The sequence below is a fragment of the Dromiciops gliroides genome, chromosome 6 (genome assembly GCF_019393635.1).
Source record: "Dromiciops gliroides isolate mDroGli1 chromosome 6, mDroGli1.pri, whole genome shotgun sequence".
Lineage (NCBI taxonomy): Eukaryota > Metazoa > Chordata > Mammalia > Microbiotheria > Microbiotheriidae > Dromiciops > Dromiciops gliroides.
This window is the reverse complement of record NC_057866.1, coordinates 84,527,512-84,543,632: the sequence shown is the minus strand read 5'-3', so window position 1 is coordinate 84,543,632 and position 16,121 is coordinate 84,527,512. Positions and strand designations below refer to the sequence as shown.

The following is a 16,121-nucleotide window of genomic DNA, read 5'->3' as shown; positions in this document are numbered from 1 at the left end:
AATCTTATTAGCTTTCCAATAAACGGAGGGATTTGAAATCAAATGGATACTTAGGATAGATTTTTTCCCCCAAAAAGAACAAAACGGACTATAACCCTAGTTTTTCTGCTATTAAGGATGAAATATCTGTAGCTGATTTTATAACTGTCTTTGCTAAGGAGTTACTGCCACAAAGGGTCTCAGGGCATTGTGTTTTTGTGTCTAGTTTTTATTTATCTTAAATGATATTTAATAAAATCTCAAATGACTTGATCTAATCAATAGTTTCTAAATTTGTCTTCTGCATGCTTCTGGGTTTTTTTTGCTTGTTTTTTGAGTCATCTGCTCCTGATATTTCCATTGCCACTGACCATAGTTAGCATTAAAGAGGTTTAGAGAAAAAAAGCAATGAACTGATAAATCAGCCACTCAAGGGAGTGCCTTTCTTTCTCTGTCTATCTCTGTCTGTTCTTTAAAACTGTATTTGCCTCTTTCTGTGTCGTCTTCCTCTCCCTCTGTCTCCATCGCTCTCATCTGCAGTTATTTTCTTCCTCAGCTCATTTTTTATGTTTTTAGAAAATCATGTAAGAAGGGACGATAGTTTTAGGAGAGACAACATTTAGACTATAAATGAGGTTAATGTAAAAATGTCAGTTTCTTTGGACCACTCACCATAAAGGAAATGAATATTCAAATTTTAGAATTGGAGGGCACCTTAACAGGTAGAGAACAGGTAGGTGAGCCCATTTCTGAAGCATGGAACCTCTCTATACATCCCCTACAAGTGACCATCTAGTCCATTTTTCTCCTCAAACAGTCAGCTGGATTCCACTTGGATCTCTCCAATGATGAGGGGTCTGATGGCATATAGTGGGCAGTTCTGTTTCTTAGAAAGCTCCTTCATATGGAGACCAAAATGCCTGCCAATAACTTACACCCATTGGCCCTACTTCTGCCTTCAGAAGTCAGAGAAATCAAGACCATCCCCTCTTCTATATGGATGCCCTTGATCTCTTTGAAGACAGTGACCACATGTAGCAGCACACTGCTAGGCATGGGTCATTCATTTCATTTTTACCAAGACAACAAAACAGCAAAAGCAATACACATGTTTTCAGGCGACAGCATTGGAAGGTCATTTCTAGTCAATAAAAGTTTGGAATGAGGTATTTTAAATGAACAGCACTATTGAAAACAATGAACCAAGCTCATATAAGCATTTTGTTATCATTTGCAGTGCATTTGGGAATCACAAACCATCACAGAAATTCAATTGTGAGAGCAAAACTGTGACTGTATTTCTGCAAGTGCAAAGATTGGACTCCGTATGTTGAAAATGAGAACACTGGACTTGGGGTCAGAAGACCTGGGTTTGAGCCTTAGTTGCCCCAATTTTCCTGGAAAGCTCTTCTATTAACATTCCACATGACATTCTGCAAATGAATTCACCTCTTTTAGCCTTGGTTACCTCATTTGTAAAATGAAGACAAGATTATTCCATTTCTAATATTTTAATCTTTTTTTATTTTTTTTGCGGGGCAATGGGGATTAAGTGACTTGCCCAGGGTCACACAGCTAGTAAGTGTCAAGTGTCTGAGGCCAGATTTGAACTCAGGTACTCCTGAATCCAGGGCCGGTGCTTTATCCACTGAGCCACCTAGCTGCCCCCTCTAATATTCTATTCTTAAAGATCCCATCTAACTCTCTCTTTTTATATCTTTTGGTTCAGCATTCTGGGTGCCTTTTTCATCTCTAGAATTCTGTCTTCTAAGGACCCATCCAGCATGAACATTCTATGTTCTATACTTTAAAGTCCCATGATTCCATGACATACTGGCTATGTTATTTTGGACTAAAATTTCTGTATCTGCAAAATCAGGTTAATGCAAAGGGGTGTCATGAAGATCCAGTGATATAATGTGACAGTGCTTTGAAATCATTTAATATTATACACATATGTTAAAATCAGTAAGAAAAATAATTTTGACAATGGTTCCCAAAGTACTCTGTCCAGAACAAAATATGAAGCTTAGGAGATAAATAAAGAAACTGAAGGGAAAAAACACAATATTAACACATTGTTGATGCTTATTCTGACACATTTTTTTACTCCTAGACAAAGAAGACTAGGTTAGTTAGCTCTCCATATGTTCAATGTTTTATTTCTGTCTGTTGAGATTCCTAATCAGAATTAATTTCCATTCAGTTTCTTATCTCTCTTTGTTGATGACTTAACCCTTTCAAACATCATAGGATAAGAAGTTGTTGAGATGGGAAATTGCATGTCATGTCTAGTTTTTTAAAAAAAGGGAATCAGCACATGCTGAACATTCTGTGGAAACTGTGTTGTGTCTCATAACATAGGCCAGGGCTTAATTGCACCCTGCAGCGCTCTCCACCTGTTTTACCTTGTACAAGTCATTTTAGATTTCTTGACCTAAATTTCTCCATCTACAAAACAAAGGGTTTGGACTGGATGATCTTTAAGGCTTTTTTTTCAGCTCTAAATCTGTTTGTTGAAGAAGCCATACCTTGTTATTGATGGTGATGCTGGTGACGATGGCAATGATGATGGTGTTGCTTTAGCTTTCTTCAGTACTTTAATGATCCATGACTCTGTTGGTGTGGGTGCTCTCTTCAGGGATGCAAAGTTCAACCTCTCTATAATTGAGTAGAGGGATTCATGAGTTGCAATGACCAAACAATACGCAAAAACATTTATCTGAATTTATCATGATAAACCAAAACCCAAACCAAAACGTCCTTTCTGAACTTATCAAGGCCCATTCTTGGACAAGAGATACAAAATCTCCTGTCAGACCTGTACTTGAAGCTTTTGCATCTTGGTAGGATGAGCTTGGGTTTACATTTCACTACCATAGGCTTTAAGGATCCGGGGTCACCTCTAGTCTGGGATGAGGCATAGCAGGAGGACTTTAGAAGAGGAAGAACAAGGATAGCTGACATTTCTATGTAATGCTTTATAGTTTACAAAGTGCTTTACGTAGATTATCTCATTTGATCCTCCAAACAGCCCTGTGAGACAAGTAGGGAAATGTCACTTGATCAGTAGAGGAATACTCTTCCAAGGGGATTATCTTCTTTTAAAAAGATATTTAAATGAATATTTATTAATTTAATGTATGTTAGTTAGCAACTCAGTCCAGCAGAGCTTATTGTTTTAGAGATTTCTTCATAACAGCCTAGTGAGATAGCTCATGCAAATATTCTCATCCTTCTTATACAGAGGGGGCAACTGAGACTTAGGGAGGTTCAGTGTTTGCCCTAATGTCATTTAGTGCCAGAAATAGGACATGAGCTGATGTCTTTTAGATAGATTTCCATAAATTTGGATACAAAAACTTTAAATTTTCACTAAACCCTAGTTAAAAACAATTATTTTCTTCAAGTATTAAAAAATATTCTTAGAAGGGCTCCACAAACTTCACCAGACTGGCAAAGGAGTCTGTGGCCCCAAAGGTTTAAGAACCTCTGATCTAATCCCCACCCCACCTCATTTAACCGATAAGGAAATTGAGGCCTAGAGAAGGTCACACACATAGGAAATGGAAGAGTTGGGTTTGAATCCTGGTGTTCTGACCCCAAATATAATGTTTAGAATGGAAGTCCTCTGGGATCTTTCAGCTTCTTCTTGAAGGCTTTCAATCAGGTGGAACTCACTAACTCCAGAAGAAGCTTATTCCAATTCTCCAATTTTCCATAGTTACCATTTTTAGGAAAATTTCCTCTCTCCTTCTCTTTCCCACCCCTTCTCTGCCTCCTCCTTCCCTCCCTCCCTCCCTCTTCCTCTCTCTCTCTCTCTCTCTCTGTGTCTCTCTCTCCCTCTCTCCCTCCTGCCCCCCTTCCCTCTCTCCCCCTTCTTCCTCTCCCTCTCTCTCAAAAGAGTGATACATATAAAAAATGATGTATATACATACATACATTCATGGATATATGCACATATATTATATATACATATATAAAATGATATATACATTTGCATATATTGTATATAATTATACATGATGATACACATATAAAGCATATATGCATACATACATATATATACACACATATATATTACTTTTCATATATTAATGTACAAAAAACCCAGCCATCCTTCAGAAACAACTTCTTTTTTGCTGAAACAATAAGGGGTACACAATCAGATTAAACATGCAAAATGCTTTTAACACCTTTGACATTGTTCAAAAACCACAGCCCAAGAGGGGGCTTCGTTTTGCTCAATAGAAATCAACAAGAGGAAGTAAGGTGTTTGCTGGTTAGCCCACCTCTTGGGTTGTGGTCTTCGAACAATGTCCAAGGTGTTAAAATTTTTAGGAAAATAGAAGGAGTCAGTATGTACTTCTCCACCCAATACCCTTTGTTCTCTCCTTAGAAGTCAAGAACAAGCCTAATCTTTTTTTCTCATGACACCCATTTTTAATCAATGTAAGATTAGGAAAGAAAGAGTTATATTAAGACATGACAAAAACCAAACACCACAGAGACAGATGATATTTAAAAAATAAAAATACAATAATTCTCCAGACTCTGAGATCTAACTCTCCTTTAGTTTAAAGCACAGAACAGTCTCCGTGTAGGGCTCGTTTTCTTTTCAAGCAATCTGAAAAAAAAAAAAGGCAGCATAGAAAGGCCGAAATTGCCATGATCTACTTTAAATTAACTAGAGACCTTAGCCCATCTACTAAAGGAAGTTACTGTTGAAAAGATCTAGTTTTTCAATAAATTACAAGTAGTTATATTGATTTTACCCCCTTTGCAGAAAGAAGAATTCTTTAAAAATTGAGTTAAAAGAGTGGATTTGCTCTTCGGCCTTTAGATGTTTTATGCAAGGCCTTTCCCATGGATTCTTGTAGAAAATATCCTCTCTGAGACCTGGACATAGGCATTCAAGACAGGACACCTGGGAAACTGAGACAGGGTGAAATCCCTCTGTTTTACCTAGATGTAGAGCTTGGAGCTTCTAGAATCCAATGGTTCCTGAGGATCATTCTCAAATGTGTGACAGAGAATGAGAAACAACTCTTGGTGAAGACCTTCTCAGGCCCTGCTTTGGGGTTGGTTTCCTGTGAAATCAGCCACAGGCTCAGAAGGCTGACCAGCAAAAACCTTCCACTTCCTCTTCTTTACTTCTATTGAGCCAAAGTAAGCCCCATCTTGGCCTGTGGTCTTAGAACAATGTCAAAGGTATTAAGGACATTTGGGCTGTTTAGTATGAGTATGTGCCCCTCGTTGTTTCATCCAAAAGAAGTTGTTTTTGAAAGACTGAGTTTTTTGTATAATAACATATAGCTTTTATACATATATGTGTGTATGTAATTCTATATATGTAACACTTTTCTGAGAGAGAGAGAAGGAAGGAGAAGAGACAGAGAGGGAGGGTGGGAGAGAAAAAGAGGGGATAGAGGAAAGGGGGAGAAAGGGAGGGAGGGAGAGAGAGAGAGGGAGAGAGAGAGAGAGCGAGCGAGCGCTCACACATAGTGGAGACGAAATGTTTACAAGATCCTAACGTCTTTTTCAACCTTTGCCCAGGAAGGAAAGTATGGTGTGATGGACAAACCACTGGATTTGGGGTTAGAGTCCAGGTTTGAATCCTTGTTCTCTTGCTTACTTCCTGCTGTTTGTCCCAGGCAAGTCACTTTGCCTTGATGGATCTCAATTTCTTCATTTCTAGTGGCACATTAGAAGATATTTAAGGTTACTTTTAGCCAGGGGTATACTGATAAATGGTGAACCAATGATTCACTGAAAAAAATGTATGTGTGACACACTAAGTTCAGTCTGTATTATGAACCTTTTTTCTATCATTCTTGTTAACTCTAGACTATTAAAAATCATAAATCAAACCTGAAGTATACCATTTTATCACACTGAAAATTTAACAATCAGTTCTCATGAACTAGAATGGGGTTGCTCCAATACATCCCTGCTTTTAGCTCATCCTTATGGTCTATTCAGAAGACATCATGCAAGCAAAGAATTGGAAACAAAGTAGATGCCCATCAATTGGGGGAGTAGCCAAACAAATTTTGGTCCATGAATGTAATGGAAAATTATTGTGCTGTAAGAAATGTGTGTAATGAATATAGAGAAACTTGGAAAGATCCATATGAAGTGATGCAGAAGAAGTAAGCAGAGCCAAGAAAACTATACATGACTTCCACAATGTAATGGAAAGAACAATCACACACACGAAGATGAAAAGTGAATGTGGGAAAATTGTAGAGAATAGTCATGGATCAAAAGAAGAGACATGAGAAAAACGCTTTCACCCTACCCCTTTGCTGAGGTGGGACAATCACAACTGTTGTACATCACACGTGTTTTCAGGCTTTTTTTCCTTGTATTGACCAATTATGATGCTTTCCTCTTCTTTTTCTTTTATGCCGATTTTGCCTCTTTCCCGCCTCCCCCTTTTTTTGCCTTTAAAATGACTACTGTACAGGGTGGTTTATCTGGGAGAAGAGGGGGGAATAGTGGGGAAAACCACGACCCTGGGTGACCAGGAAGATAGTGATTCTCTTGACAGTAATAAGGAAGTTCAGAAGGGAATTAGATTTTGAGGGAAAATAATTAGTCTGGTACAACACAGTTGAGTTTAAGAAATCTGTGTAAATAGTTGGAGATGAAAGTCCATAGGGTTAGGAGAGAGGTTAGGTTATATAAGTAGACCTGAGAATCATTAGCATAGAAATGGTTGTTGAAATCAAGAGAGGTGATGTGATCACTAAGTGAAATAGTATAACCAGTGATGAGAAGGGCCAAGAACAATCCATGGTGCATAGTCAACATTAGTGGGGAAGACTTGGATGAAGATCCAGCAAGAGACTGAGAAATATCAATCTGACAAGTAAGAAGAAAACCAGGATAGAGACCAGAGTATCAAAGAGAAGAGGGTGAACAGTGACAAAGGCTTCAGAGAGATCAATGATGAGAATTGAGAAAGGCCACTAGATTTGGCAATTAATATCTCGTTGTTAACTTTGGAGGGAAGAGTTTGTGATTTATAAAATGTGCTTTGGTGTCCTTTCATTTTATTCTCTTCTTAACTCTCTGCAGTTTGGCTCATAACCTCATCATTCAAACTCTTCCCTCCAAAGGCAAAAAATGTCTTAAGGGCTTTAATCATGAAAAAAAAGAGAGATAAAAGATGCTAACTACCAAGAATGGGCTGGTCAAATGAAGATTTTTTTGAGAATGAGGAAGAAACTGACAAGTTTGTAGACAGTAGGGAATCTGCTGGTATACAGCGAGAGACTAAAGGAAGGAGTGAGAATGATGTGGAGGGGGAAATCTGCTGAAGAAGACAGGATATATTGAGACCAACTTGTTCAGGTAGAGGGATTTGCCTTGGCAAGAAGGGCCAACTATTCGTGAGAGACAGGGATAAATAAAGAGACAATGACAGAAAGTATCTGAGAGATGTGAGAAGAGGAAGCTGCAGGTAAATGCACTCATTTTTTTCAGTGAAATACGAGGCAATATTCTTAGATAAGAAGGTGGGAAGAGGGGAACCCTGAGAGATTTGAGGAGAGATGAAAATTTTTAGAAAAGCCTCTGTGGTGAAGGTGACAGAGAGACAGGGAGATATAAAAGGTCATGGTGAGGACAAAGGACAGGTTTTAAGGTTGTAAGGGAGAGGGAGAGGTGGAGTGACCACAGATTGGGATCAAATAAGGGACTTTCAGAGTTCATAAAAATAATTGTGAGAGATATCAAGATCTCTATGTGTAGCTAAGTTGAGGTGGAGACATAAGTCATGGGAAATGAGGTAGATGAAGAATTCATGGTCCTAAGTACCTAAAAATGAATACATGAAATACAAACAATGGAACAGTCAAGTAAGTCACACACAATCCTGGTCAGGCAGAGATAGAATTGCTGGAGAGGTTGGGTGACTACATCTAAATGGAGGAGATAAATTTGATATCAAGGAATGCTTTTTATACTTGGACCTGCTAGAGCTTATAAGACAGTATTGGTCTTTATGAAGATAAATCAGTAGAGAAAAAGGAGAACAAGTATTGGGTCTGAAGGCAAAGAATTTGGGTTCAAATATTATTTTGTCTTGTTACCTGTGTTTCTTTTTTTTTCCTTTTTCTTTCCCTTTCTTTCTTTTTCTTTCTTTCTTTCTTTCTTTCTTTCTTTCTTTCTTTCTTTCTTTCTTTCTTTCTTTCTTTCTTTCTTTCTTTCTTTCTTTCTTTCTTTCTTTCTTTCTTTCTTTCTTTCTTTCTTTCTCTCTCTCTCTCTCTCTCTCTCTCTCTTTCCTTCTTTCTTTCTTTCCTTCCTTCCTTCCTTCCTTCCTTCCTTCCTTCCTTCCTTCCTTCCTTCCTTCCTTGCTTCCTTCCTTCCTTGCTTCCTTGCTTCCTTCCTTTCTGGGGCAATGAGGGTTAAGTGACTTGCCCAAGGTCACACAGCTAGTAAATGTCAAGTGTCTGAGGTCAGATTTGAACTCAGGTACTCCTGAATCCAGGGCCAGTGCTTTATCCACTGTGCCACCTAGCTGCCCCAGTTACCTGTGTTTCTAATCTCCTTTGGGGTTTTCTTGCCAAAGACACTGGAGTGGTTTGCCATTTCCTTTTCTAGATCATTTTACAGATAAGAAAACTGAGTCAAACAGGGTTAAGTGACTTACCCAAGGTCACACAGTTAACGCGTGTCCAAGGACAGATTTACACTCACAAAGATGTCTTCCTGACTCTAGACCCAGCCCTCTATCCATTGTGTCACCTAGTTGCCCTAACCAACATTAAGGGAGATACAAAATGTATATGTCATATTGCTTGTTCTCATGGACCTCACAGTCCAATAGGGAGATGAAATACAATCAGAAATAAATGCAGTATAATAGATGAATGACAGAGGTATGAGCAAGGCATTCTGTAAAGTCTGAGAAAGAAGGGCTTTCCCAAGTGGAACATCAAGAACATTTTCCTGGAGGAGGTAACATTTGTAGTGAATTTTAAAGGATGAGTTGGGACATTCAACCAAGTGAGAGATTTGCTTGGGGATTTGGGGTATCTGTCATCACCTAACTTCATTTTGCTATGATTGATATTTTTGAACCTTCTTTATTGGTTTCCATTCTGATTATTTTAGTCAGTTATAACTTGGGCAGGGTGACTGGGGCTTTGTCTGAGGGTGCTGATATTTACAAAAGATCAGTATACTTTCCCAGGGTTTACTCCCTCTTCTAGCTTGTTGTAACCACAACCGACTAGTCTACCCTGCTTCATATCTCCCCAGCACAGGCCAGTCTTTTCTCAACAAAGAAACCTCATGTTATTCTGGGTCATGCTTCTTCCCATAGTAGCTGAAAATCAGGTGAAATTCTCTTGCCCTTCTTCCTTGCCTTCCCCTCCCTCCCCTCCCTCAGCTATATAATTTCCTAATTAATCTACATCTTTACTATTGCTTTGTTGGCAGCTTCAGGAAGGTACAGTCTTCTCCCATTTTTGCAATCCAGCGCCCTGAGTTGCATGAGAAGCAGTGCTGTTTTTAGGGTATGGATTGTAGATGGACTTCAGTTCATATAAGAAAAACGTGTGTATGGAAGTTAGTTGTGAAGTTCTAGGGAATTTTTTTCTTGGATAAAACATGTGTACACATAGAAAAAGTCACATGTCAAAAATGAAAGCGTTCAGGGAACAGTTCTCAGCTTGCTCAACCTTCCTCTCTGTTGATCTTAAAAGAAAGTCCTCTTTGAAGTTCATGCATCTGGGATTCCAGTAGAATTAGCTTAGCTAAACTCATGTGAACTTTTTAGTCTGCCTTCTGTATAATACCTGGCTAATGCTACAATTGCTGCCAATAATAACTTGCCTTTTTATAGTAATGATTAACATTTAAATAGCACTTTCAAGTTTGCAAACTGCTTTGCATACATTAACTTATTTGAACCTCACAGTAACCTAGAGAGAGAGAGTTACTACAGGCATTTTTTCCCCTTCATTTTACAGATGAGAATACTGGAGCTCAGAAATATTCAATAACTTACCCATTATTAAGTAAACAGACCAAGGCAGGTCTTCTCGACTTCATGTCCAGCTTTCTATCTACTAAACCTCAATGCACTTTCTTCAGAGTTAAATATTACTGCATCTCTTTCCTAATTTGGGGTTGAAGAACCAGGTTCTTCAAAAACGTATTCATTTTCTGATGAGGACATTAATGCTACTATAGACACACATAGAAATCTAAATATCTTGTCCTCCCTCTCAATAATGTTTGCATCTTTGTTGCTCTCATCAGGTAAGTTTCCTATATACCTTTCACCTCAATTAAAAAACACATTGAAAAATCTTGTTATGTTTGTGGATTACAGTTATTATAACCTGAGTGGGTACTGGGAGATTGCAGGGACTTCAAGCCTCCTTTAGAAATATAGAGATGAGGCTAACCTTCTGTGGCTTCAGGGAAGAAACCTACAGTGAAACACATGAGAAAAGAGTGGGTTTCAAAGAAAGCTGTGGATATGAAAAGTATCCTGTGCTTTTGACAGGGCCCCAACCTGTTGTGGCCTTCCCATTCCCAAATCCAACCCAATGACATTATAAAATGCTTTGGATCTCCCAGAACATTGGAATTGCTCTAGATAATCCATGGCACACATCAATCCTGGCATTCCTTTTATATGATGCTTTCAACTTGAGCCTCACATTCCCATCCCACTGTAGCAGCTCTGAACTGAGAGATGCTTTTAAAGTCCAGGGTTATGGGCAGCTAGAAGGCTTAATCAATAGAGCACCAGCCCTAGAGTCAAGAGGATCTGATTTCAGATCTAGACTAGGATACTTGACACTTACTAGCTGTGTGACCCTTGGCAAGTCACTTATTCCTGATTGCCTTACAAACAAAACAAAACACAGGATTAATTAGCTCCATTTGACTATTTACCTGAGCTCACTAATTGTGTAGTTCAGTGTTTTTGAAGCCAATATATTAACCATAATTAATGGACTGTATATAGAGAATGAAATAATCCCTGTAATCAAGAAGTCAGGAGGAAGGATACTCAAGGAGAGAAATACAGGATATAGGTCAAAGTATAGCATAGAACAGACAGGCAGGATGGAATCAGGTAACAGAATGTTGCGAAATAATTATGAGTAAAGAGTCTCCCAAAGGCCCTGGAAACTTTTGACAACCTCGCCTTATTTGCCAAGTGCTACTTACTTCCTAAAGTAGTACCTCTTGTCAGCCTCTGATGCCTGACCATGACTAGACAATAGTGAATTAACAAATCTACTCATTTCTTTAGGGCTCAATGCAGTAAGGAGGAGATTTAGGAAGAGCTGCTGACCTTTGCTTCCTGGTGAAGAAATGGAGACCTGAAGAAGCTCATGCATCCATCATGGTTAAAATTATTGTTATTTCTGCCTCCTTGGCCAATTCCCTCCAGCTTAGAAAGGCATTTCATATTGTTAGAGGAAACAAGGAGAGCATGGCTTCCGGCATCTTTGCAAGCTATAGGATAGGGGTCAGAAGCAGGGCACGTCTCCATGGGCAACAGAGCGATCAATGGGTTAAGGGTCTAAAATAGGGAACTAGATGAAAGTAGCCTTCAATATATGCCTCTGACATGATCTTACATTTATTTGCATTTCAAAAAGGGTTTGCTGTCAACAGTCATCACAACAGTCTCCTGCCATAGAACAGGTATGTGGAACATATGAGAAATTTACATTTCATCCTGGGGGTATATTTCTCTGCCTAATGGGACTACCATTGTTCTGAGCTAATAAAAGCAGTGAAAGGAAAACAAATACTTTTATTTGGTCACTGCCATGGATTCAGCATTATTCCAGATTATAAATGAACATAGAAGACCCTTGTTCAGAAACAGATTCTCCAAAATGTTCTCCAGTTGGGACACAGTATTGTTTTCTCTTTCTCAGATTAGTTGGATGGATGAAGGCTTCATCTGGAGTCAGAAGTCCTGGGTTCTAATTGTATATGATCTTGGGTAAATAGCCAAACTGCTTGGGGCCTCATTTTCCTATTTTGTAAAGCAAAGAAAATAATCTCTTCCTTGACTACTTAAGACAGCTCTTGTTGGGGAGAAAATGAGTTAATGTACAAAAAGCATTTTGCAGGTATGAATTTATTATATAAATGCCCAGCCTCTTTACCAATATCTCTTCTTCTGCTTGGGAGCCTACAGAGGTTCCTTGGTACCCTATGATGTCTAAACCTCTTTTTCAAAGACACAAGGTCTTTATAATCTAGGATTGCATTATTTAGTCAAAATTATGGGGCAGCTAGATGGCGCAGTGGATGAGGCACTGGCCCTGGATTCAGGAGTACTTGAGTTCAAATCCAGCCTCGGACACTTGACACTTGCTAGCTGTGTGGCCTTGGGCAAGTCACTTAACCCCCATTGCCCCACAAAATTAAAAAAAAAATTATATTCCATCACTTCCCAATTCAAATGTTTTCAGGTCAGACTTGAGGTTGCTTTTTCATGTTCTTTCCCAATTTTGGGCCCTGGCTCATGCAATTCTACTCTTCTCAGTTCCTTCTCCAAAATTGTCCCAATCCATCAAGGTTCAGTTTAAGTCTCAACTCCTCCATAAAGCTTTCTCTTATTCCAAACTAAAGCAATATCTTCATCTCTTTCTCTTTTTCTTTTTTTTTTTTTTAGTGAGGCAATTGGGGTTAAGTGACTTGCCCAAGGTCACACAGCTAGTAAGTGTTAAGTGTCTGAGGCTGGATTTGAACTCAGGTACTCCTGACTCCAGGGCCATTGCTCTATCCACTGCGCCACCTAGCTGCCCCATCTCTTTCTCTTTCAATTTATAGTCTGGACCACCTGATATAATTTTGCTTCTTATGTGTAAAAAAAGTATTTTTCAATTAGATTTTATAAACACAATAGTCAGGAGAGCAGGTGAAGTTAGGAGGCAGTCAACTGCATAGTTAGTAATTTTGCTACCTTTACCAGCATATAGGACAAGTGTTTAAGTGGAATGTTAATGGAGGAGGAAAGATAGTAACTACTGTTATTGGCTTCTTTGATTTGTCATTATCACTCTGGCTATTCTTGGAGTGAGGATCTGACCAGAGGAAACCTCTAAATCTCAGGAAGAATTTATTTCATTGTCTGGGATTTCTTCTCATTTCTATGTTTTGTTTGTGTCTGTTTCCCCAATGTGCCAACCCACGAGAAGGCAGTCAAGAGAGAAAGTATGTTGCATTTGTATCTTAGACACTCCTTGGAGTGTGTTGGGTAATGTGCCAGAAGTGTGCTTGGTAACTTCCCTGGAGGTAGGGATAAATTTACTGGTATGTGGTGCTCTGGATTCTGGAGATAAAGGAGAAACAGCTTTGCCCCGGAGGTGGGTATCTGAGATTTTACAACCTATTTAAGGGTGTCAAGAGTTAGTCTCAGGGCAGGTGTTGGTTGAATGGAGAAGTTGAGAGATTGTTCTGAGACAAATGATTAAGGAAACACGGAAGGAATGATTCTAATTTATGATGTCATAAGATTAAAGAGCAAGAGAACAATTTGCAGTTGGGGAAGCAGTCTATGGTGAATGAATTTCAGGGCTTGTGTGTAGGAGAGTAGGGAAGAATCAGGATAATAGCAGAAATGGGCAGGTACGGCAGAGCGTCTTGCTCCAAGAAGCTGTAGCTTGTGCAGTGGCCACATTCTGGTAAACCATCTTGGCGGATGGCCTAAACCACATTGAGGGTAACCAATAGGCCTCAAAACTATAGGTGAGTTAGGGGGATGTCTACTCCAAGTGTAAAGATTTCTCCCAGCAAAACGGACAGATGAGAACAGTTTGTTCCAATGGCCATGAAGATGTTTGTGGCAGATGCTGTGGAGTTCTTAGAGCTTGGTTAGACATCAAAGACACCAAGGGCATCTACTTCAACTTGGGCCATCGCCAGTTGCCTTGACTTTTATTTTGCCTCTGGACTTCGATGACACAGGAAGAGAGAGTGAGACTGATGACCTTGTGCAACTCTGCTTCACTTAAATCCAAGTTACTCACGGGTCAAGACATCAACCATGATGTGATTGGTCCTCCTCCAAAAAAAAGGAAGGATGAACAGCTACACTCTAGTGTCCTCTAGTGTCTTGGGTAATGTGCCTAAAGTGTGCTTTTTAACTTCTCTGGAGGTAGGGTTAAGTGGTGTCTAACTTGAATAGGAATGAGGGTCACCGAATTGTGCATAAGGATCTCTTCAGGCTGCATGTTGACATAGAAAACCACATATTGTTACTATCTGTGCTAGTATTTTTATTTATTTTATTATATGTTTCTCAATGACATTTCAGTCTGGTTTCAGCAGCACTTGGGAGTGTTGTCATGGATGCCCATTGGATACTCTGCTCTAGAGAACCTGTGTGTAGCTTTGGACAGTGGCCTGGTTGGGTCTTAAGATTGCCTTCATCCCTAATTCCCTGTTAGTCAGTTAAGTCAATCTGTATTTAAGCACTTCATATGTTTCAGGTACTCTGGTAAGTTCTGGGAATACAAATATAAGCAGATAGTTCTTGCCCTCAAGAAGCATACATTCTAGCGGAGAAACACAACACATAAAAGGAAGCTGAACAGAGGGGAAAAAGGAAGGAGCAGGAGGAGGCATGGTAAGGAAAGTCTAGTAAGGCAGGAATGTGGCCTGGAGAGAAGTGAAGACGTGGCTCACCTTCCTATTCCCCTTGAAATGGGGATTCTGGATAGAGCTGGTCAAAAAAGAAGAGACTTCCGTGGTGGAGTGTCCTTTGAGTGTGAGAAGCGTAGGGGTGCAGTGTAAGAAGTTTCTGTTACATTTGAGATAGAAAAAGTTTGGAGAGCCAGGATTATGGCATGGACTGGAATGAAGAGGTGGCCATTCACCCTTCTAAAGATGGAAGTTCTGAAAGGAACCAACCAACCCATGGAATGGCACAGTGGGCAAAATTACATGCTGTCTTACACTGTTCATTTGGATTTGGGGTTTCTGAGGTCTTTCTAGTTCTGATTTGACAGAGATGAACAGGAGTGGGATTTGGGGGGATAATATATCCTAAGGTATACCCCATACATGACACCTAGGTGGTCTTGTGTTGGTTTTGGAGTCAGGAAGACCTAAGTTCAAAACATGCCACAGTCACTTACTGGTTGGGGGATGCTGGGCAGGTCATTTAACCTTTTATCCTCAGCTTCTTCATCTGTGAAAAGGAAAGGGGGAGTAGCATATGTGTAATAGACTATCAAATGAGAAAATCTATATAAGGTGCTTCACCACCCAGCACGTTTACATGCTAGCTGTTACTTTTATTATATGACAATAGTGTGTCAACCAGACGAAGTCAGTCTGTTGTAATAGAGAACATTATTCAGATAATGCTTTGAAATAGTCTGAGAAAACAACTATTTCAAGAAATTGTCCCCTAACATGACCAAACTCATTGGAAGCAGGGAACATTTTTTTTTCATCTCTCTATCCCCAGCCTAACACAGTGCTTGGCATGTAGTAAGCATTTAATAAGGACTTGTTGATGCCTGATGTTTCGTTTCTGTTATCCACCAAGTGTATGGGAGTAATAGGCATCATCTAATACTTTTTGATTAATCAATTGTGTGGGCCTGAGGTAGAACAGACTCCATGACTCTAAATGTCATATGAATTACTCCATTGGTACCCATTCAACCTTGAGCATTTTCCTTTCAAACTAAATAGGTAGGAGTCTTTTCAGTGGCTTTTATCAGAGCTAGCTTTGCCCCAGTGACAGAAGGGCTAATTGACCTCAGGGCCACAATTAGAACTCCCCCCACCCCCTTGGGTATATCCACCTTAAACTTCCAAAGTGGCATTGTCTGTTTTTGTGAAGTGAGTCCATAAATGAGAAAGTAAAACCCATATCATCATAGAACACAGAACATTAGACCAGGAAGAGACCTTAGGACAAAAAACATAGATTACAAAAACAAGAAGGTACCTTAGATTTTTTCCTAACCTTCTCATTTTACAAATAAAGAAACCAAAGACCACAGAAATTAATAACTTTTCCCAGGCCATGCAGTTAGTTAGTGGTTTAATCAAGATTAGAACCTATGCTGCCTCTCCTAATTTCCCATTTCATTTATAATTTATTATCATAGCCTTGCATTTATCTTGATCAG

General features: G+C 39.3%; 1 protein-coding gene across 1 annotated transcript in view; it reads right to left on the bottom strand.

The window, feature by feature from the left end:
• The window catches only part of CLNK (cytokine dependent hematopoietic cell linker), a 216,025-nt gene extending 202,358 nt beyond the window's left edge, over nt 1–13,667 (bottom strand). The window contains exons 1-3 of the mRNA XM_043972224.1: nt 13,607–13,667; nt 10,404–10,427; nt 2,511–2,640 (exon numbers count right to left, since the gene is read on the bottom strand). Of these exons, the coding sequence (XP_043828159.1) occupies nt 2,511–2,640; nt 10,404–10,427; nt 13,607–13,667 (215 nt within the window). The remainder of the gene's footprint in view (nt 1–2,510; nt 2,641–10,403; nt 10,428–13,606) is intronic.
• Nucleotides 13,668–16,121: the final 2,454 nt, after the last annotated feature.